This window comes from Triticum aestivum, chromosome 5A (genome assembly GCF_018294505.1).
Source record: "Triticum aestivum cultivar Chinese Spring chromosome 5A, IWGSC CS RefSeq v2.1, whole genome shotgun sequence".
In the NCBI taxonomy this organism is placed as follows: Eukaryota; Viridiplantae; Streptophyta; class Magnoliopsida; order Poales; family Poaceae; genus Triticum; species Triticum aestivum.
The window spans coordinates 548,284,292-548,306,233 of NC_057806.1; the positions used below are offsets into that span (position 1 = coordinate 548,284,292).

The 21,942-nt window shown below is 49.0% G+C and overlaps 2 protein-coding genes and 1 pseudogene across 4 annotated transcripts; all 3 read left to right on the forward strand.

The window, feature by feature from the left end:
• The first annotated feature begins 441 nt into the window (after positions 1-441).
• On the forward strand, positions 442-2,921 carry LOC123104671 (uncharacterized). Of its 2 annotated transcripts, XM_044526554.1 has the most exons (3): positions 442-1,586; positions 1,690-1,738; positions 2,383-2,921. In XM_044526554.1, exons 1-3 carry the CDS (start codon positions 518-520, stop codon positions 2,495-2,497), a joined length of 1,233 nt encoding a protein of 410 aa, XP_044382489.1. In that variant the 5' UTR covers positions 442-517; the 3' UTR covers positions 2,498-2,921. The 2 variants fall into 2 exon arrangements, with proteins under 2 accessions (XP_044382489.1, XP_044382488.1); XM_044526553.1 differs by having other exon boundaries at positions 449-1,738.
• Positions 2,922-3,109: 188 nt separating this feature from the next.
• On the forward strand, positions 3,110-6,021 carry LOC123104673 (auxin-responsive protein SAUR36-like; annotated as a pseudogene).
• Positions 6,022-17,402: 11,381 nt separating this feature from the next.
• LOC123104674 (uncharacterized) lies at positions 17,403-19,558 on the forward strand. 2 transcript variants are annotated; one of them, XM_044526556.1, is made up of 3 exons: positions 17,403-17,898; positions 18,013-18,681; positions 18,857-19,558. In XM_044526556.1, the coding sequence occupies exons 1-3, from the start codon at positions 17,476-17,478 to the stop codon at positions 19,133-19,135; spliced, it is 1,371 nt and encodes a 456-aa protein (XP_044382491.1). In that variant the 5' UTR covers positions 17,403-17,475; the 3' UTR covers positions 19,136-19,558. The 2 variants fall into 2 exon arrangements, with proteins under 2 accessions (XP_044382491.1, XP_044382490.1); XM_044526555.1 differs by having other exon boundaries at positions 17,403-18,681.
• Positions 19,559-21,942: the final 2,384 nt, after the last annotated feature.

Sequence of the window (21,942 nt, forward strand, 5' to 3'; positions counted from 1 at the left end):
TCCTAGGACTTATGAACCAAACAGGGCCTAAAATTTTGAGATAAGCCTTGTAAACCGGAAAGGAGGGAAACCGATTTCACCTTGAAGCTTGTGCAAAGGTTATCGGTGAATCTATATACAACTTTGCTCTCTCTCTCTCTACATTTATTACATGCAACATCATCACTATGTCCTATGTGGCAAATTTATCAACACTTATCTTACGACTGTTGAAGATGCCCTAATTGACTCTCTTAGGTATACTTTTCCTGTCCGGTGAAGAATGTACACTTTTTGCCGGACGAAAGGAGTAACTTTTTTTTTCGAGAATCACCGAGGGAGTAACTAAACACGTAGCCATGCCTCCAAAACAAAAACTATGCGATGAGCAGCACCCAATCATTTGCCGTCCGACGAGTTAGTGGGCCGGCCTTTTGCCGCACAGCCCACGCGTCTGCCGTTACCTTCCGTAATCCCGTTCTCAAGGAAAATCCGAGCCGAACTGCGCCGCCGCCGCTGGAGATCGAACTAGGCAGACATGCCCCCCCAAGTAGAGCCACCGGCGCCGGCGCCGTCGCCGGCATCGGCGAAGTATGATCCAGCGGCCACCGCCACCACCATCACTTCCATCACCGACGACCTCCTCCGCGAGATCCTCGTCCGCCTCCCCTCCCTCCCGAGCCTCGTCCGCGCCGCCCTCGCCTGCCGCACCTTCCTCCGCGCCGTCCGTTTGCCCGCCTTCCGCCGCCGCTTCCGGGCGCTCCACCCGCCACAACTCCTTGGCTACTTCACCGACCCCTGCCGCACCGCCTTCCCTGCCTTCATCCCCTTCCGAAGCCGCTCCGACCCCGACCTCGCCGCTGCTGTCCGCGGCTCCGATTTCTTCTTCACCCGCCTATCGGAGGACGGTGACGACAGTAGGTGGGCGTTCAACGGCTGCTGCTCCGGCTACGTCTTCCTCCACAACGAGAACACCGACCAGATCGCTGCTTACAACCCCCTCACGCAGGTGCTGCATATCTTCCCCTACCCGCCTCAGGAGGCCTGCGACCCCTACTATCTTGATTTCCGCATCATCTTCTCGGAAGAGGACCGGAGGTTGTTCCGTGTGGTATGTGTTCGTCGCCGGAGGCGGCGGCGGAGGACGCTGGCCCGCTTCTCTGTCTTCTCATCGGACAGCAGGGAGTGGCAGTGTTTCTCGTGGGTGGACACCTCGATGCCGCAGCCTGGGGATGATAAGTCCACTGCTATGCCGCTGAATGAATTTGATAGATTAGTTTACTGGAAACACTTTAGTCAACCATATATAATCGTCCTCGACACTGGGACGCTGCAGTTATCTCGAATGGATTTGCCGCCACCCTTGCAAGATATGGGCTCCACGGAATTTAAGCTTGGCCAGACCAAGGATGGGAGGCTATCTTTGGTTTTCATAGATCACCTTCTTGCAAGCAAAGGAATGCTCGCTGTTTGGTTTCGGAGAGCCGATGGTGACGGCGTTGAGAAATGGATGCTGCACAAGATTTTCGCACTGAGTGAATTTGTTGATTTCTCTATGTGTTCAGAAGAGTATCATGATGTCATTGTGCATCCTGCGGAGGTCATAGGTGATTTTCTGTACCTGTATCTTTGTTATGATGGGTATACCAAGTGCTGCTGCCTATCCTTGTGCCTGGAAACAGACAAGGTTAACAAGTTCTTTGATCATAGTGTCCATCCCTACATCATGGCGTGGCCACCTTCTTTGGTATGCAACAAGGTGAGCCCATGCTTCCAAGACACTAGCAAAATTTCTCCCCCTGGCGTTTGGTCCATGCATCATATGCATTTAAGTTACTTGAGATCAATTGATTATTGTATAGGTGTGAAAATCTGCCTTCAGTTTCATGTTTTGCTAGCATTTATTCGTGAGAAAACAAAAAGTCTTGCGTCTCGATGCATTGATAGAAAAAGAGTCTGTACAAGTCTGGTCAATTGTTTTTGAGTTGGTTATAGAGCAATGACTTAATTCTTACTCTAGTCACAGTAGCACTATGTTGTGTAACTCATAATACAAGTGTTCAATTGCAGATTTTATACAAGGATTCAATATTTAATTTTTTTGCATGTGGTCATTGCAGATTATATGATATCTGTGCACTGATAGTATCTTAGGCTAGAATGTCTCTCCATTAAAATACTGTCTACACAATGCTTTGTAATCCTGACCACTATAAGGCCTTGATGTATTTACATTTTACACATCTCATTTCACTTCCATTGCTTCACTCGTTGCCAATTAAATCTGTCTCGTACTATTTTTTCTAAAGATCTGTGTTGTACCATTGGAATCTATGACCTTCTACGATTTGTCTATACAAACACTTGAATCCTTACTTACACTGAAGTCATTTTATGTCTCAGGAGGATTTGGAAACCAAAGTTACTTGAGACAATGTTGCGGATGATGACCCTGTGGGCACAGAAGAAACTCACTCTGTTCTTGTCACAGCATTGCAATCATATAAAGAAGCTCTGATTAATGGTGATGGGGAAAAAGTTGCAGAGATAGAGGCATTCTACTTTCTATCGAGGATGACAAGAAGTCTCTAGTTTGCAGAATTGACAACTGTGAGATATTGTATCTCGAGGGTAAGTGCCGGCATTGTTGGCTACAAGAGAAGGGCAGAAAGAGAGAGGTGATGACATGACTACTTCGTTGCCAGTTGAATCAGCCTATTTGAAATGATCATGGTGTATTTCTTTCAATGAGATGAGCTTTTTAGGGTAGCAAGGGAGTACTGGAGTCATAAGCTACGGCTAACGAGTGTAACAGATGTATGCCTATTTGGCAAGAGACAACTTTATCTTTCTGGAGGTTGCTATTTTACTGTGCGTCATTGAGTCACTTTGCTTCTTAGCTTGAGTACTTATCTGTTGTGGGTCCACTCTTTTTATCTTCTCGTTGGTCTTGTCTTTTTATTATTATCTCAGTCTTGTGTCATTTGTAACATTATTTTCCCATTGTGGTTGTTAGTTTCCTTCTGATTGGTTTTACATCTGAAATGGGGTAAACAGTTTCCTTCTGATTGGTTTTATATCTGAAATGGGGTAACAATGCCGCTGAAGGTGTGACGATTTTTTCTCTTAAGTTGACCAGTAACCGTTTGATCTAACTAGACAGAGAATTGAGCTTGTTTGCATATCTTAAAAACTAAGATCTTAATGCTGATGAAGCATTAAGCACGTAAAAGTTATGTAACACTATGCAATTTAGTTCTGGACTATTACAGCAAAACAAGATCATGGCTGGTTCTCGGTTCTAGTGTCAGGTTTGTTGCTGCTCAGCGGTGCTTGTTTTGTGACTGTTGTTGAAGCACTGAGATTTAACATCTTAGCATTTGGCAGGGGACAAGGCCATGAATTTGGTGTGTGCAACAGTCGCTCCGAAGGGAGGCAGTGAGATTCAGATCAGATATGGCTGGGCCATATGGCACTTGGGGCAAAGCTAGTGGACTAGTGGCTGGGCAGTCAACTGCATACTATAGTTCTTGGTGCTGAAGTGGGCAGAGGTATAGAGCAATCATCTCTGAATAGGTGAGGTCAAGAGCCAGCCTCACAGTGGGATACCACATATGCTTTTGGGTGTGTATTCTTTGCACTTACAGCTGCAGCTGCATGCTAGGTGTTTGTTGGTTGCTTCAGCAGTGCTTTGATTGTTGCAAATCTAGCAAGTTGCCTGACAGCTCCCTATCTCACGGTCTGCATGATTTCTAGCATCGCATGTGACATCCATTCCTGGTATCTCTACTGCATTTTCCAATTGACTTCGAGTCCATCTCTAGGGAGTAGGACTCTGGTAATGTAAGTTGCAACGCAAGGCTCATTCCTTAGACCTGAAATCATGAATAGTTTACTTGCATTGTCCATGACAGGGATATAACTAGTTATATTTAGTTTGGCCAAACACAGATGTGGTCATGTGGATGAGCTCATTTAATATATATATATACACTGAAAGGAAAATGTCTCAGTACCCTCTGTTTCTGTACATTCACAGGTTTTCTGGTCTGATTCAAATATAATTCAGCAGTATTATCTTTGGTTGAACAAAACGCAGCAGCTTTTCTACAAAAGGTCAGTTTCCTTCTCCATCTGTGAATATTTTCCAGCCCACGCCAATGTTCCTTTGTACTAGTTTTGGATCTGAGATCATATAACTGTGCAGAAATGTTTTCAACAATGCTTCGTGCTTAGGTCCAACAAATCTGTGATCGATCATTTTATCTTTGAATTTTTTTCATATACACATTGAAAGAACAGTGTCTCTAACTACTGCTCACCTTCCTTGTTTGCTTCTTCACTTGCAAGATCAAAATTCCTTATTTTTTTCTATATCCCTATGACTCTGTAAATGGTAATCAGGAGCTGCAGACACCAAAATGATGGCTAACACCTGCGAAGCCGAACTCCTCTTGGGACATCCTCAAGAGCTCACCAAAGACCGTCGAGCCAAGGAACGCAAGCGGCAGCTCGAACCTCGTGCCGTCGTCAGTGTACACGATGCAGCGGCCCTTGCCGGCCACTGGCAAGCATGATGTGCCACAAGACCCTTTGGTTTCTTCCGCAGACGTTGATGATGACAAGGTGAGCCTCTTCCTCCTCATGTCTTTGTCTGTGGAAGAAATGGTGGTGCTTAGCAATGGATTTATAGCTCAGGGGTAAAGCAAGGTGGAGTGTGTGTGATGGTTGGGCAGGAGGCAATGCCATGTGCAATGCTACATGTGGTGCTGCGGTTTGGAGGTGCCATGATGTGATCTAGATCAGGTTCTGCTGGGGCCAAGTGTTTGGCACTTGCCGGAGCTTGGCCTGCACGTCTCGCCTACACGCGTCGTGATGGGTTTGCTGGGGAAATGGCATGAGGACCCCATGGGGCCAAGTGTTTGGCACTTGCCGAGCTGGGGTTGGATGCCTTGCCTGTACAGCTAGCCGTGGTGATCGGTTTTCTGGGGAGATGGCACGAGGACCCCATGGGGCTCTCTCACCGAACAACATTTCAGATATGGATGGTGCTTGAAAATCTCATCAAAATCATTCATCACATTGTCTGTAGCTAGTTGCAACAACACTGCATGGAGAGCACTCAAGGGTCAAGGCCCTGTCCCCTGCCCACCGCTCTTGCTGATAGCTACACACTACCCACTGCCCTGAGCCCTTCTCTTCCTTCTACAATAAATCCATGGCCTGCTCAACACACACTTCTTCATCTCATCTACTCCCTCCGTGCCAAAATAGATGACTCAACTTTGTACTACAAAGTTGAGTCATCTATTCTGGAACGGAGGGAGTACAAAGCAACATCACAATCTACACCACACCTTTAGACTTTCAGAGCCAAACTGAAATTTAGCCAGCCAAGAAAATATCAGACTCAACCATGATCCACCCAAATAAGTTTGCTCAGCTAGCCAAGAAGTTCCAGCGGATTTTACCTGCCGGAGCCGGTGCCCGCCGCCGGCAGCATGCCTCAAACACATCCGACGACGAATGCTGCAGCACAGCGCCGTCTATGGTTGCTGATGAGGGCCACTGTGTGGTGTACACGCCGACGGAGAACGGTTTGAGGTCCCTTTGGCGTACCTCGGGACGACGGTCTTCACCGAGCTCCTGAGGATGTCCGAGGAGGAGTTTGGCTTCACCAGCGGCAGCGATGGAGGCAGGATCACGCTGCCCTGCGATGCCATGGTGATGGAGTACGTCTTGTGCCTGGTCAGGAGAGAGGCCTCTGAGGAGGTTGAGAGGGCGTTCTTGAGCTCCATTGATGGGCACTGCCACAGCTACAATGCTAGCTGCACGGTGCCATCAATGGCACTCAGCCATAAATTTGCTCTTTGTACTTAGCTACTAGCTTAGCTTCTGAAATGTCCGAGAGGAACTCTGTAGAGTCTGAATATGGCACATCCTTTAACATAGTTCATATTAATATGTAGTATTACTGAAGAAGTTTGAAGGAAACCATGTGCCTATATAGTTGCACTTGTCAATAGTTTTTCTTTAACAGATGAGAGGCTGGCTTAGTTGGAACTTGCGGTTGTACTTGAATGCGTGTTCCTAACATTTTGATTAGGTGCGAAAGGGACGATCTTAATTGATGCAGCACAGACAACTTGCGAAAGAGTGTCGTAACTTGGTTCTTGATGGCCTACCTGACTTGCAGGCTGTAGCCATTCCTTTAGCTCTTTCTCTGCACTTTCCTTTGCGCCTTCAGCCAGCTGCATGTTTGAAGATTCTGAATATATAACATATTCAGAATCTACTAAATATTGTGCCAGCATCTTCTGTAAAGTTTTGTCAGCCTCGATCGCCAGCTCATGAGCCAATTCATTGCTCTTCCTTTCCACAAAGACCACTTTGTGCGAGGCAAATCCGGCCAGCAGGTTTTTGATGTCCTGAATCACAGCATAGCAAGGGGCAAGGCACGCCTCCTGTTCGTATAGGTACTCAACAACAGTTTTGCAGTCCAGCTCCACTTCGATCGGTCCATTCTAGACAGTGGCCAATGACTGCAAACCTGCCATAACCGCCTTCGCCTCCGCTTCCTCCACACTCCCCGAGACAGTCAGCCGGCTGCCAATCGACAAGAATACATAGCCCTGATGGTCTATGGCAGCTGCGCCTAACCATCCCACTCCACTGTCCAGCAGAAAGTGTTAAGTTGTATATTTTTGTACACATTGTAACGTTGTTCTGTTACGTTGTATCGATCCTACTCCCTCCGTTCCTAAATTTTTGTCTTTTTAGAGATTTCAACAAGTGACTACATACGGAACAAAATGAGTGAATCTACGCTCTAAAATATGTCTACATACATCCGTATGTGGTAGTCCATTTGAAATCTCTAGAAAAACAAATATTTAGGAACGGAGGAAGTAGATTGTAGGATCTGAGGTCTCCCGCATGGACTGCGTGCCTCAACTCTCGGGACTCTCTCTCCCTCTCTATGTATACTCTCCCTTTCTATGTATACTCTCATGTGTAACAGAATCAATCAAGGGAAATTACACAAACACTTTCCAACTTGGTATCAGTCGCCAGGAACCTCTCCATGGCCGCGGACGACACCTCCTCCTCCTTCTCCGCCGCCACGAGCTTGGCCACATCGCCGGGCACCCTCTCCTCCTCCTCCTTGGCGCCTGCCGCCGGCACCTCCCTGGCTACTGCCCCGACCACCCCTCCGTTCGTCTTCGGCACGTCTCCAACCCTCTTCAGCGGCTCCTTCCCCGCCACGGCCTCCCAGTTTGCCCCCCTCTTCACCACCGCCGGCTCCTCCCCTACGCCATCGCCGGCCCCTGCCGCTCCCCACCCTATTTTCCGTGATCACATCACGAACCACATCAAGTTTCTCCTCAATCCTGCCAATCACAATTATCATAAGTGGAAGACTTTCTTTCTGATGGTCCTCGTTCGCTACGGCGTCTCCTACCTCCTCGACCACCCTCCCCCTCCCAATGCTCCGTCACAATACCTTGAGCTTGACGCCCATGTCGTTCTATGGATCTATGCCACTCTCTCGGACACCATGTGTGACCACGTTGTTGGCGCCACCACCACCTACGCCCTCTGGCACAAGATCAAAGACTTCTTCCTCGCCAATCGCGACGCCCGCTTCATGATCCTCAACCGCCAATACCGCAACCTCAAGCAGGGTGATCTCTCGGTGTCGGAGTACGCCCGCCGTCTGAAACTCCTCACCGACGCCCTCGCCGACATTGAGCACGCCGTTACCGAGGTGGATCTCACCACGCAGTTTCTTCACGGCCTTGACAAGCGGCTCGACACCATCCGCGTCGTCCTCGGCAACCAGGGCATCCCCTTCGACACCGTTCTCTCCCGTGTTGTCCCCGCGGAGGAGTCGTAGGCACAACACGCGGCTGAGGAAGGCGCCTCCGCGTTTGCCATGGAGGGCGGCAGCTCTTCGGGCGGCAGTTCCTCGGCCGGATCCTCTGGTGGTCGCGGGCAGGGCGATCGCGCGGCCGACCGCTCCTATGATCGCGCCCCCGACGTCCCTCATCCGTCGTCCAACCCCTCTGGCCGCGGGCGCAGTGACTGCTCCGGTGACGATGGTGACCGTGGACGCGGGCGCGGGCGCGGTCGTGGCCGTGGCCGCGGTGACCACTCCGGGTGCGGTTCGCAGGCGCCTCAGTTCTCTCCCTTCACGGGGTATTTCGCCCCGTACGGGATGGCTCTCCTGACGCCCCGCTCTGGCTGGATCCCGCCGAACGCCGCCGGTGTTCTTGGGCCCCGACCCGGCGCCCACGCCCAGGTGTACCCTGCCTTCACGCCCTCGCCGGTGTCGTCCACTCCGTACTATCAGCCCCCACAGCCATCGTGGGACCACCTCGCCATGCTCAACGCCGCCTTCAGCAACGGCGGCTACGCCACGTCCCCAGCACCCGAGTGGTATCTCGACAGTGGCGCGTCCTCGCACGTGACAGGCACCCAAGGTAACCTGACCTCGTTGAGTTCTTCATTTTCGCATTTACCTTCTAGCATTGTTATCGGTAATGGGCATCATCTTCCTGTCACTGACACGGGCTCTACCACCCTCTCACCTCATGATTTTCGTCTCACTGACATTCTTGTCTCCCCCAACATAGTCACTAGCCTCATCTCTGTTCGATCGTAAATTCACTAAAGATAATTCTTGCTCTATTGAATTTTATCCGTGTGGTTTTCTTGTGAAGGATCTTCGCACTCGACGAGTTCTCATGATCTCCGTTAGCCACGGCGATCTCTACCCCTTCGTTGGCAATAAACCGGCACCGGTGTCCGCTCTCCTCGTAGCCACCCCCTCGGACTTGTGGCATCGTCGCCTTGGGCATCCCGGCGCACACACATTTTCTTCCCTGTCTAAACATTTTCTTCATGATTGTAATAAGGCTCCTCACTCTCCATGTAGTGCTTGTCAACCTGGCCGCCAACCCCGTTTGCCTTTTCCCTCTTCCTTTAGCAAAACTTATGCTCCTTTTGATTTAATACATTATGATTTGTGGACATCACCCGTTGTTAGCTTCTCTGGTTTCCAATACTATCTTGTGGTGCTTAATGATTTTACGCATTACTTGTGGACCTTCCCCCTCATCAACAAATCCAACACATCCACTGTCCTACAACGCTTTTTTACGTTTATTCACACCCAATTCAATGTAATTATCAAAAGCATGCAGTGTGACAACGGTGGTGAATTTATCAACTCATCTCTTCGCGCCTTCTTCTCCTCCAACGACATTGCCTATCGCTTCTCTTGCCCCCATACCTCCCCCCAAAATGGCAAAGCGGAACGAATGATTCATACAACTAATGATGTCATGCGCACCCTTCTTCTTCAAGTCAACCTCCCACCACCCTTTTGGGTAGAAGCCCTCCACACGGCCACCTACCTCCTCAACCAGCGTCCCTCCCGTGTCATTGCGCCCCACACTCCGCATTATCTCCTCTATGGTGTTGCACCCACATACGACCACCTTCGTGTCTTCGGATGTCTATGCTTCCCGAACCAATACGCCACCATGGATCACAAACTCGCCCCCCGCTCGTCCTGCTGCGTCTTCCTTGGCTATGCCCTTCAGCACAAGGGTTACCGGTGCTTTGACCTCGCCACACGCCGCGTCATTGTCTCTCGCCACGTTATCTTCGACGAAACCGTTTTTCCATACACCTGCAGCACGCCAGACCACACCACCGTCACGACCACACAAAATCCCCATGCAAACCTCCTGCCCAGCCCCGGATTCCCTCCTGGATCCCTCCCACCTACCCCGCCTGGGCCCCACCCCCCACCAGCTTCCGTGCCCCGCCAACCATCCCCTCCCACGTCGCCCGCTGCTTCCCGCACCGGTCGCATCGCGCCAGCTGCGCCAACTCCCGCGTTCGGATCTTCCTCGGATCGCGAGTCCACCAACGCACCTGCCCCGCCTGGTCCCTCCGCATCCCCCTCGGATCGCGCGCCAGCCCACCCACCTGCCTCTCCCAGTCCCGCCACATCCCTCTCGGATCACGGACCCACTCCCGCACCTGGCTCGCCCGTTCCCGACGCTTAAGTGCTTACTCCCTCTGTTTCTTTTTACTTTGCATATAAGATTTGGTCAAAGTCAAACTACACAAAGTTTGACCAAATTTATATAAAAAATATGAACATCTACAATATTAAAACTATATAGTATGAAAATACATTTCGTGGTGCATCTGATAATGTTGATTTCATATTGTTAATGTTTAATTTTTTTAATATAAAGTTAGTCAAACTTTACAAAGCTTGACTTTGACCAAACCTTATATGCAGACTAAAAAGAAACGGAGGGAGTACAAAGTGAGAAGCAAAGCACTTGTTATGGGAGAGCCCACCATTCAAAAAGGTAAAAGGAAGACAGGCTTGTGCTTATTTGCTTTTTTACTTTGAGTTTATAGAAAGGTTGTATTATAAAAAAAGGGATGCCCACGGAAGATGCACTTTGGATGAGTTGGGGATGTGGCTTCACATGCGCAAAGTATTTGCACCCACAACGTCGTGCACCAAAGGCTAGAAGGAGCCCTCAACTTTGCAATTGTTTTGTTGCTCTATATGGCCCACAATGGATCCACCTCAGTTCTAAATCTTTTTTTTTGAAATTCAAACTTTTATTATTCAACGCTCCTCATTGGGGATCTTGTCTGAAATTACATGCAAAATAAAGTCTGGGGGCATAACCGGCCACTCCAAGCAACGATTATTAGAAACAGCTTCCCTAGCTAAAATGTGAGCAGCCCGATTAGCTTCTCTTCTTACCCATGCAATTTTCCACTCCTCCCTTGCCTCCATTATCTTCTTGACCTCCTCCACGATCGGCCCTAGCGGTGACAGATCCTTCTCTTTGCTTCCCAGTTTGCCTACAATCTCTTTGCAGTCCGTCTCAATGAACACTCGTGGAATATTGTGAGCTTCCGCTAAAATGGCAGCTCGACGGCAAGCATGTAGTTCAGCTTTCACTGGATCATTGCACCTCGGGAGAGAATAGCTAGCACTTGTGATATACGCACCGTCGTGGTTTCTGAGGACCACACCAGCTCCTCCATCTCCCATCTTCGCCGTAGCACCATCAACGTTGGCCTTGACCCATCCTTCTTCCAGTGGTTTCCACCTCTCCATCGTCCTCGTTTGTCCGGCTTTGCTCCTGCACCCGTGTATCGACTGCCATTCCACCATTAGGTTAAGAAATCGCCTTGCTATCGCGTCCGCTTCCTCCACCTGCTGTCCATCTCGGGCATTATTCCTTGCTAGCCAGAGAGCGTAAACTCCCTGTACCATGACTGCTCGTTCGTCATCCGAAGCTACAGCAAACCATGACATGAGCCATCTGGACAACGCACCCTGAGGGCTACAAGACTCCGGCGGGATCGCCACCGGCACCCCCATTTCCGAGTGCATTATCTGCCAGAACTTAACCGAGTGGTAGCAGCCTCAAAATCTGTGATATATTGTCTCCTCTCTTCCACAAGCAACGCAAAAGACTCCCGGTTTAATTTTTCTCCTCTATAGCTCTGATCCAACAGCAATGTCGTTCCTTATGACTCGCCACATGTGCGTTTTAACTTTCCCAGGTGCCACCGTGTCCCACAAACATAGCCATGATTTGTGGTCCGCCACCGCCGAGGAGGATTCTGGCCTCCCAGTTCACGATTGATTCTGACTCATACGAAGATGATAGGCCGATCGCACCGAAAACTCCCCATTCTTGGTGAAGTTCCACGCCTGGTAATCTTCCATCCCGGCGCCTCCCACAGGAATCTGCAAGATCTCCTGAGCTTCATCTGCAGCAAACATAGTCTGCACCATATTCACATTCCAAGATACCCCGTCCGCCTCCAATAGATCACTAACTCGCACTATCCTCGGAATGTAGCTTTGGCCCAGTGGCTTTAAGCTACCTTTCCTAGGGATCCAGTTGTCGTGATGGATTTTAATGTTTGAGCCGTCTCCAATTCTCCATATGAGACCATCCAGCAGCAAGTTCCGCCCATGTAAAATGCTCCTATATGTGTAAGAGCCCCCGCTCAGGCAGGTTGCATTTAGTATTGATCCGTCTGGATAGTAACGTGCTTTCAGAACCCTCGCATACAAAGAGGTCGGCACCTGGAAGAGATGCCAAGCTTGCTTTGCAAGGAAGGCTTGGTTGAAAGCCTCCGGGTCACGGAACCCTAGGCCTCCCTCATGCTTTCTCGTGCATATTTTATCCCAAGCGATCCAATGGACTTTCTTCTTCCCATTTGCTTCACCCCACAAGAAGTTTGACGAAATAGATGACAGATTCCCGCACATTTTCTTTGTGAGTTGGAAGCAGGTCATGGTAAAGGTTGGTGTTGATTGAAGGCCGGATTTAACAAGCACCTCTCTAGCCATTTTTGAAAGTCCTTGTCCTTTCCATCCCGAGACTTTCCCTCTTGCTCTCTCCTTTACATATTTGAAAGTTCTGTCCTTTGAGCTCCCTACCACCGTAGGTAGCCCCAAGTACCGCTCACTCAATGCCTCCTCCTTGATGCCCAGTACTTGCTTTAGCTCTTCTTTTGTAGTATCATCCGTTCCTTTCCCGAAGAAAATTGCTGACTTGTGTAAGTTCACCTTCTGCCCGGACGCACCTTCATACTGCTGCAAGATAGTCCGGAGTGCTTCAAAATTATCCCTAGAACCTTCCACAAAAACCACGCTGTCGTCAGCAAACAGTAAATGAGTTACTATTGGCCCGTTTGAGCCGAACGACACACCTTTGATATCGGCCTCCTCCTGCGCCTTCTTTAGAAGAGCCGAGAAGCCCTCGACGCAGAAAAGAAAGAGGTACGGGGAGAGGGGGTCCCCCTGCCTCAGTCCTCTGGATGGGTTAAATCTATGGGATAAACCCCCATTGAGCTTTACCGAAAACGAAGGGGATTTAACACAACGCATAACCATCTCCGTCCAGTGACAGGAGAAGCCAATCTTCAGAAGCATTTGCTCTAAAAAATCCCATGCAACTCTGTCGTAAGCCTTCATCATATCTAACTTGACCGCACACACAGGCCTCTTTCGCTTCCTTTTCCTGATCGCGTGAACACACTCATATGCTACAAGCACGTTGTCTGTTATTAGTCTACCCGGCACAAAAGCACTCCGCTCCTCTGAGATCATGAAAGGCATGACCATTTTCAGGCGGTTGGCCAGTGCCTTCACCGCTATCTTATACAACACATTACAAAGGCTAATGGGTCGGAACTGAGAAAGTAACTCCGGTGAGTTCACCTTCGGAATCATAACAATGACTGTGTCATTAAAACTATTGGGGGCCGCTTTCCCATCCAAGAACTCTCTGACCGCTGCGCACACATTGTCCTTTACCAACTCCCAGTGGCGTTGATAAAACATGGCCGGAAGGCCATCCGGCCCAGGTGCCTTAGTTGGCCCCATTTGGAAAAGAGCCGTGCGTATCTCCTCATCAGAGAACGGTGTTACTAGTTTTGCATTCATCTCCTCCATGACCAGTCCTTGTATGTGCTGCAGAACGTTTTCTTTGTTGTGTGATCCTTCAGAAGCGAAGAGATGCTCATAAAACTGTGCTGCCATCGCTCGCATCCCTTCGTCATCAGTGCACTTCGTCCCATCGTCCCTCCTCAACGCCTTGACCGTGTTCTTTCGTTTGCGGTGCGAAGCACGATTTTGAAAATATTTTGTATCCTGATCTCCTTCCATCAGCCAGTCCACTCTCGACCGTTGCTTGTGGTACACCTCTTCTCTCTCATAGAGCTCATGTAGCTGATCTTCAATTTCCTTAACTTCCTGACGATAACCCGTCCTAGCAGCTCGTTCCTTCGCATCCACTAGCTGCCCCTTCAGGTGGCCAATCTGTTTTTTAATCGACCCAAAAACCTTTCGACTCTAGTCTTGCATGGCCTTGGTTGTTTCCTTTAGTCTGCTGCATGTCGCCCCCAGCCGCTCACCTTGCTGATTGGCTGTGCGGGCTGCACCCCATGCAGCGGCCACCATCCCGTCGTACCCATCATGACGAGCCCATGCAGCCTCATAAATAAAAGGCCGCTGTCCTTTGGCACGCGAGTCAGCCAGTGCCGCCGTTGCCTTAATAATCAATGCTTGGTGATCGGATTCTTCCGTCATCACATGCTGCACTTCTGTCGCCGGGAACATCTGGGCAAAATTCGCATTACAAGTCGCCCGGTCCAACCGAACTTGAATGTTCTCCTCCATATCTCGCTTATTATCCCAAGTGAAGGGGTAGCCAGAGAAACCAAGGTCCGCAAGTCCGCAGTCGGACAGGCAATCCTCGAACAATGCTCACTTTGCCGCAAAGCTTCATTAAAATCTCCTGCGCATAACCAAGGTAGATCATCTTGTGCCCTGAGATATCAAAGAACCTTCCACGTTTACGTTCTCTTGTCCATACATGGTTCTCCATAGATTCCAGTGAATCTAAAGGAAAACCCATCAACCACAATCTTTGCATCGATGTAATACTGACACCAAGGTCGCACTGTAACATCAACATGATCTCTCCACCACAGCGTCAAACCACCACTCTTGCCCTTACAGTCCACCGCCACACCATGATTGAAACCCAACTTCCATTTTAATCTCTCCATTGCCCCCGCACGTTTCTTCGTTTCCGACAGAAACACCACCTCTGGGTTGTATGACCTAACCAGGTCCCTAAGCTTGCCAACTGCCGAGTCCAACCCCAATCCTCGGCAGTTCCAGGCTAAGAAAATCATTGTTCTCGGCGGCCCCGCGCCCTGGCAGGGTCCGCCGATGCATCATCCGTAGCCATACGATCAAAAACAGAAGCTGTCTTCTGTCGAGCATCTCTCACAAAATTGCCAACTTCATCATACTTATCTCCAGCCTCCTTTGGTACCCACATCTGTCGGGGCCTCCTCTTCCTTGTATTTGGTGTAGCGCTGGGGCTATTTCCTCTTCTCCCATTATCCCCTTGATCACCCCGAGGCTTCCTAACATAATATCCTCTTCTTCTGTGAACGGGGTAGTGGGGTTTGTAGGCATAATCCTCATGAACTTGTCTATTTGCATCCTCCCACTCCCTATGCATTCTCATCTCATGCTGCTCTCTCTCCATGTCCCTCTTCCTTTGCTGCTCCTTAAGTTGTTCTCTTAGATCTCGTTCTTTCTTGCGTTCTATTTCATGTCTGAGATCCCTCTCCTCCGGCCATGCTCCTCTAAACCGGTCCTTCTTTGGGCTGTTCACCTCCCCCTTATCCAGTTTTTGCTGCCCACCAGTGCGGGAGCTTTCTGGTTTATCAAAGTCAGCTTTTAAGTTACGTTTGGTCGGAATATCTTTCTCCCTAGCCGAGCTGCCAAACTCCTTAGAATTTCCTTCCGAATGTGAGCTGGCAAAGCTGTTGCTAGTATTGAGTTTCCCTGCTTTCACATCGGTTTTGGAGCCAGTGCTCCTCCCCGGTGATGCTCTGAGCCAACCTCCCCATTGTGCAGATTTGTCAAACGGAGGGTTACACCTCCCATCCTCGTGGACTAGCCTTCCAAACTCAAAACAAAAATGAGGTATCTTCTCATAGTGGAAATCAAACCACGTCCTATTCTTATCCTCCGGTGTGGCCTTGAGGAATAAGCCCCGTACCAAAGGATCAAAGATGGAGATTCTTGCCCTAACACGTAACTGGTTTCCTCTTGCCATCCCATCCTTGTCCACATCCACCTTGATTACCTCCCCTAGCCAATTGCCGAGGGCTCTGCCAAAACTCTCCGTCCTCTTCCCCGGTGGTAAGTCTGTAACTCTAACCCAGACATCTACTTTGTCAAACACCATCTCCGAGGGTCTAATATTGTTCTCATACTCTTTTAGCACCAGGACGTTGAAATCAAACTGCCACGGTCCGTTCGTCATCGCATGCTTCCAATCTCCCTCGCTACCAAAGTGGACTACGAATATGTTATCACCCATATCTCGGAATCTTGCTTCGTGATGAAGACCCCATGCCCTCTGCATAGTTTTTTCCAGCACCGTCTTGTTGAACGGACATGGTGAGAACGCCTTCCCCACCGCCGACCACTTCATGTTCTTAGGCAAGATCTGATCTGATTCCTCGAAGATGAAACCTTCCGCTTCCTTGTCCAGAAGTACCATCCCTCCCAGTCTCGCTGAGAGGCTCGCAGTTGGATCCGGCGTCTTGCACACCATAGGGGACTTGGAAGATCCCCCGCTCACCGTCTTCCCCGGGGTCGCAGCCGCCGCCGGGGTTGCCTTTGCCGCCGGAGTCCCTGCCGCTTTCTCCTTCGTCTTCTCCGCCATAGCTCCAAACCGTGGCGAGGAGGACAACACCAGTCTGTGCCGAGAGGAGCGCCGTCGCCACTCCCGTCACCACCGTAGACACACCACCCCCGCCGCCGAAACCCTAAACCTAGCGCTGGAAGGAAATCGCCTGGCGATCGCCTCACAGTCGCCTCTCTAGCGAATCGATACGTGGTGGACCCCGACTGTAGTTCTAAATCTTTCTAGATTGGTCCAAAACATCTGGCTGGCTTGCCAACTAGGCTAGAGTTCCTAGTCTGGTTAGAAGCTGCCCAGGAGCCTCTTTGGAATGACACCACCCTTTGTTTGCATGTATTAGTGGTTTGGTTTTTTGATGGTGTGGAACAAACATGTGCTAATTTTACATACACATATATTAAGGAAACACCATCTTCAACTGAAACCCGCACTTTGTCCTCATTTGTCTGGGCAGACAACCCGAACTGTGCCCGTCGATAAGAGAGACAAAGTCTATCCAATTTGACCATTAGATTGTTCCCATTAATCCGGTTGTCAAACTCTCAAATACAACCTGTATGTAAGGCGAAAATTAGGGTGTCCTAGCAGAACGCCACGTCGAACACAACCCAACTTGAAGTACATTTTCTTTTTTTCTTTCTCTTCTCTCTCTCCATCCCATCAATACTATGTATGCGTCTGTGCAATGGGAGGGTATGACTGCGTGAAGTGCACGTACAAAACGAGGAAATAAGGGTTTGAAGCGAAACAAAACGACGAGCCGAATTAACCCAGTTTGATTGGAGATGCTCTAAACTTTGTATAGTGACGGTGTGACCATCAGTAAGTAGCAACCCACTCTATCCTGCTAGGAGGAGCAAGCCCCGTGGTCGTCTCTCCCGACCTCCTCCACTCGCAACTCTTGGCCTTGCCAACTCCGATCCGATGATGTCGAGTGCTTCGAATCCTCCCACGCCTCTCTCAGGGACATGTCTGTCGTCCTTGTGATGTAGATGTCGGTGAAGCAAAGGAATATCAATTGAGCAAAAGCGAGGCAAACAGTGCCAGGTGTTTGCGTGTGGGCTCAGGTTGTCAGGGAGCAAATGGTAATGAGAATTTTCGCTCACAAAGAAAGGGAATCGGTGAGTGAAAATTCTCATTGCTTCCCTTAAAAAAAAGAAAATTCTCATTACTCTCGAGCTCGAGCTCGACAGCCATGGTCTCAGAGCTAGGGTTAGCGCCGCCGGCGAAACGCCCGACACCGTCCCCCACCACAATTACCGCCATCGGAGACGACCTCCTCCGCGAGATCTTCCTCCTCCTTCCGTCCCTCCCGAGCCTCGTCCGCGCCGCCCTCGCCTGCCGCACCTTCCTCGACGCCGTCCGTTCGTCCCCCGCCTTCCGCCGCCGCTTCCGCGCGCTCCACCCGCCCCAGCTCCTCGGATTCTTCATCGACTCCTGCCGTAGCAATCCCTTCGTCCCGTTCCGCAGCCGCTCCGACCCGGACCTCGCCGCCGCCGTCCGCGGCGCCGATTTCCTCCTCACCCGCCTCCCGGAGGACAGCGATTCCTCGCCCGGGTGGCACATAGAGGCCTGCCACGGCGGCTGCGTCGTCCTCGTCAACCTGACTACATACCAGGTCGCTGCTTACAACCCCCTCACGCAGGCACTGCATCTCTTCCCCTTTCCGACCACCAACGAGATCCTCGTCAAGGGCGTGCCTGATTTCATTTTCATATCCGACGAGGACCAGGAGGCCCGTATGATCTGTGTCCAACACCGGAACAAGCCGCAGCAAGTGCCGGCGCGTCTAGCTGTTTTCTCACCGGCCACCAGGGAGTGGCAGATCTTGCCGTGGGTGGAGACCCCCCAGCCATCTCAACCTGAGGACGATGGAGACATCGTTCCCACGTTTCTCCCTGGTACACAGCTGAAAGGATTCGTTTATCGGAGACACACGAGTAAGGCTTATGTACTTGTTCTCAACACTGCAACAATGCAATTCTCTAGAGTGGATTTGCCGCCATTCTTGGTAGAGATGGACCCTACGCTATTTAGTTTGGATTTGGGTCATAGCAAGGATGGAAAGCTCTGTCTGGCTGTCATAGAGGCAGAAACGCTTATTGTTTGGCTCTGGAGAGCTGATGATGATGTTGTTGAGAAATGGATGCAGGAAGGTACTTTTCCGCTGAGTACATTTGTTGATGACGCTAAGATTTCAGTAGAGGATTATACCACAGTGCAGATCGAGGCGGTCATCGAGGGCTTTGTGTACGTGTCTACTAAGTATGATGCGTACACCGAGTCCCTCCATTCCCTCTGCCTGGAAACAGCAAAGCTGAACAAGCTTTTTGATAATAAGTATACAAACTCTGCTTGTCCTTACATCATGGCGTGGCCTCCTTCTTTGGTAGGCAACGAGGTGAGTCCGTCCTTATTTCACTTCTGTTGCTTCGATCTTCGATCATTGCTAAATAAATCCGTCCTGCACCTTGTTTCTTAAGATCTTTCTCATGTCATTGGTGTATATAACCTTGCACAATATGTCTATCAAACACTTGAATCCTTACTTACACTGAAATCGTTTTATGTCTCAGGAAGATTTCGAAAACAAAGTTACCGGAGAGAATGTGGCGAATGATGGTCCAGCGGGCCCAGAAGAAGCTCCCTCTGTTCTTGTCACAGCATTGCGGTCATATAAAGAAGCTCTTATTAATGATGATGGGGCAAAAGTTGCGGAGATAGAGTTATTTCTACTTTCTATTGAGGATGAGAAGAAGTCTCTAGCAGCACAGTTGACAACTGCAAGAGATTATATCTTGAGGATAAGTGCCGACATTGATGGCTACAGGAGAAGGCCAGAAAGAGAGAGGTGATGACAAGTTGTGCCCACTTCTTTGCCAGTTGAACCAGCCCCTTTGGAGTGATCTTGGTGTATTTCTTCTGATGAGATGAGCTTATGCTTATATGTGCTGGCGCTTCAGTTTTTGGATGGTGTGGAGACAACAGCATGTACTAGTTTCATATAATAGTAGGGTAGCAATTAGCAAGGGAGCACTGGAGACATAAGCTATGGCTAATGAGTGTAACCATCAGTATGTCTAACTGTGCATCATTGAGTTGAGACCCACTTTGCTTCTTAGCTTGAGTACTTATCTGTCATGGGTCCACTATATCTTTTCTTGGTCTCGCCTTTTTATTATTTATCTCAGTTTTATGTCCTTTATAACATTGTTCTTCCATAATGGTAGTCAGTTTCCTTCTGCTTGGTTTTATATCTGAAATGAGTAACGATTTCACTGAAGGTGCAGCGCTTTTTTAAGTTTACCAGTAACCATTTGACGTTTACTAAGCAGAGAAGTAAGCTCGTTTGCATACTTTAAAGACTAAGTTCTACTTAATACTGATGAAACATTAAACATACAAGTACAAGGTCCCAAACTAGTGCTTCTTCATCCTTGTTTGTAATTTTAGCCTATTGATGCAGCTAACTTGAGATTGCAGCGTTGATACGTTTTTCAGGCTATTCAATCCATTGATGACATACAGGCAAATGGGTACAAGCAACGGCTATTCATCTAATCAAATGTTCGCATTTTTTATTGTCCCAACAGATCTGGCAGCTCTTCCATTAATCAGAACTTCAGAAAGCATTTTTCATGACACATTCTTAATCAATTCTGTATCAGGTGGTCATCACTTTGATTTCTAGATTCCATATGATCTACAGTCAGTCAATAAATTCGTCTGGTATCTATCTTTCTTAATTGTTTCCGTATCTGCTGTTCCCTTCTTTGATTTTTAGCATCTCTAGGGTCTACAATACATAGTTCCTTTCTTCAGTTATCTTATTCTAATTTTGTGCTTTTCTTGAGGCCTCCTTTGCAAACATTGTTTTTTAGATGCCGTCAGACTCTAGTGGCAATGTAGTTTCTAACTGTTGAGATGAGAGGGGGAGTACCTACAGAGAGGAGGGCTGGTAGTGTCTTGTGACCTCAGAGTGGTTCCTCTTGTGTCTGGCGGCTCACCCTGGGGCAGGGGGAAGAGGGGCACCTCTTCTAGGTCAGCACCTCTCATGGGCTTGGGCCCAAGAGACAGATCTTGATGGGCTAGGGCCCATACCGGTTCAACACTCCCCCTCAAGATGGGTGGTAGATATCTATCATCCCCATCTTGTCACACGCCAAGTTACAGTCCTTTGTTCTCAGTCCCTTTGTCAAGCAATCTGCAAACTGCTGCCCAGAGCTGACATGAGTAAGGCTGATGATCCCAGCATCAAGTTTCTCTTTAATGAAGAAGCGATCAATTTCCACATGCTTCGTCCTATCATGTTGAACTAGGTTATTAGCAATGGCTATAGCTGACTGATTGTCACACCACACCCTTAAGGGTCCCTTCCTCAGGAGTTTCAACTCGCATACTAGGTGCTTCACCCAGAGCATATCACACAACCCTTGAGATAATGCTCTATATTCAGCTTCTGCTGTTGATCTAGACACAACATTCTGTTTCTTGCTTCTCCATGACACCAAATTTCCTCCCACAAACACACAGTAACCTGAAGTTGATCGTCTATCATCTTGACAGCTAGCCCAATCAGAGTCACTATAGCCATCCACCTCAAGATGTCCACTCTTCGCAAACCACAACCCTTTACCCGGAGTCCCCTTCAAGTATCTCAGGATTCTGTGAACAATATCAAGATGCCCTCTCCTTGGTTCATGCATGTATCTGCTCACCACCCCCACGGCATACGTAATGTCAGGCCTAGTATGACACAAGTACAATAACCTCCCAACCAGCTTCTGATAATCTTCCTTATTCACTAGCTCACCTGATTGTGCTGTTACTTGATGATTTTGTTCAATTGGAGTAGGGGCTGCACGACATCCCATCATGCCCATGTCACTCAAAAGATTCAAGGTGTATTTTCGTTGGCACAAAGATATTCCCTTCTCTGTCCGGGCCACTTCTATGCCAAGGAAGTACTTTAGATTTCCTAAGTCTTTTACCTCAAACTCCTTGCTCACACACCCCTTCACTCTCTTTATTTCCTCCTCATCATCTCCAGTGATGATGATATCATCAACACACTGCAACAATGGTGATCTTCTTATTAGTGTGTCTATAAAACACCGTGTGGTCACCATTACATTGGCCATACCCCATATTCCAAACAGCTCGTCTGAACCTATCAAACCATGCCCTCGGCGATTGCTTCAGACCATACAAGGATTTCTTCAGCCTGCATACCTTCCCCGTAGTCTGTTCTGTGCCAAAACCTGGCGGTATCTCCATGTATACCTCTTCTTTCAAGTCACCATGTAAGAAGGCATTCTTGACATCTAACTGGTGCAATTTCCACCCAAAGTTTGCAGCACACGAGACCAATACCCGTACCGTGTTCATCTTTGCAACTGGAGCAAATGTCTCATCATAGTCAATTCCATAAGTTTGACTATATCCTCTGGCAACCAATCTAGCCTTATACCGTTCCACCTTGCCCTCAGGATTCTGCTTCACAGTAAAAATCCACTTACAACTCACTGCTTTCTTTCCTGCCGGCAATGTGGTTAGCACCCATGTCTTGTTTTTTTTCAATGCTTCTAACTCCTCTATCATCGATTCACGCCACTTCGGATCTTGCTTTGCAGCCTTCCAATCCCTAGGGATAGACACAGTT

Excerpts from the sequence above, each read along its gene's own strand:
- LOC123104671 (XM_044526553.1), top strand. The coding sequence starts at position 518 with ATGCCCCCCCAAGTAGAGCCACCGGCGCCGGCGCCGTCGCCGGCATCG. Across the intron at positions 1,739-2,382 it reads CTTCTTTGGTATGCAACAAG|GAGGATTTGGAAACCAAAGT; the intron begins GTGAGCCCATGC and ends TTTATGTCTCAG.
- LOC123104674 (XM_044526555.1), top strand. The coding sequence starts at position 17,476 with ATGGTCTCAGAGCTAGGGTTAGCGCCGCCGGCGAAACGCCCGACACCG. Across the intron at positions 18,682-18,856 it reads CTTCTTTGGTAGGCAACGAG|GAAGATTTCGAAAACAAAGT; the intron begins GTGAGTCCGTCC and ends TTTATGTCTCAG.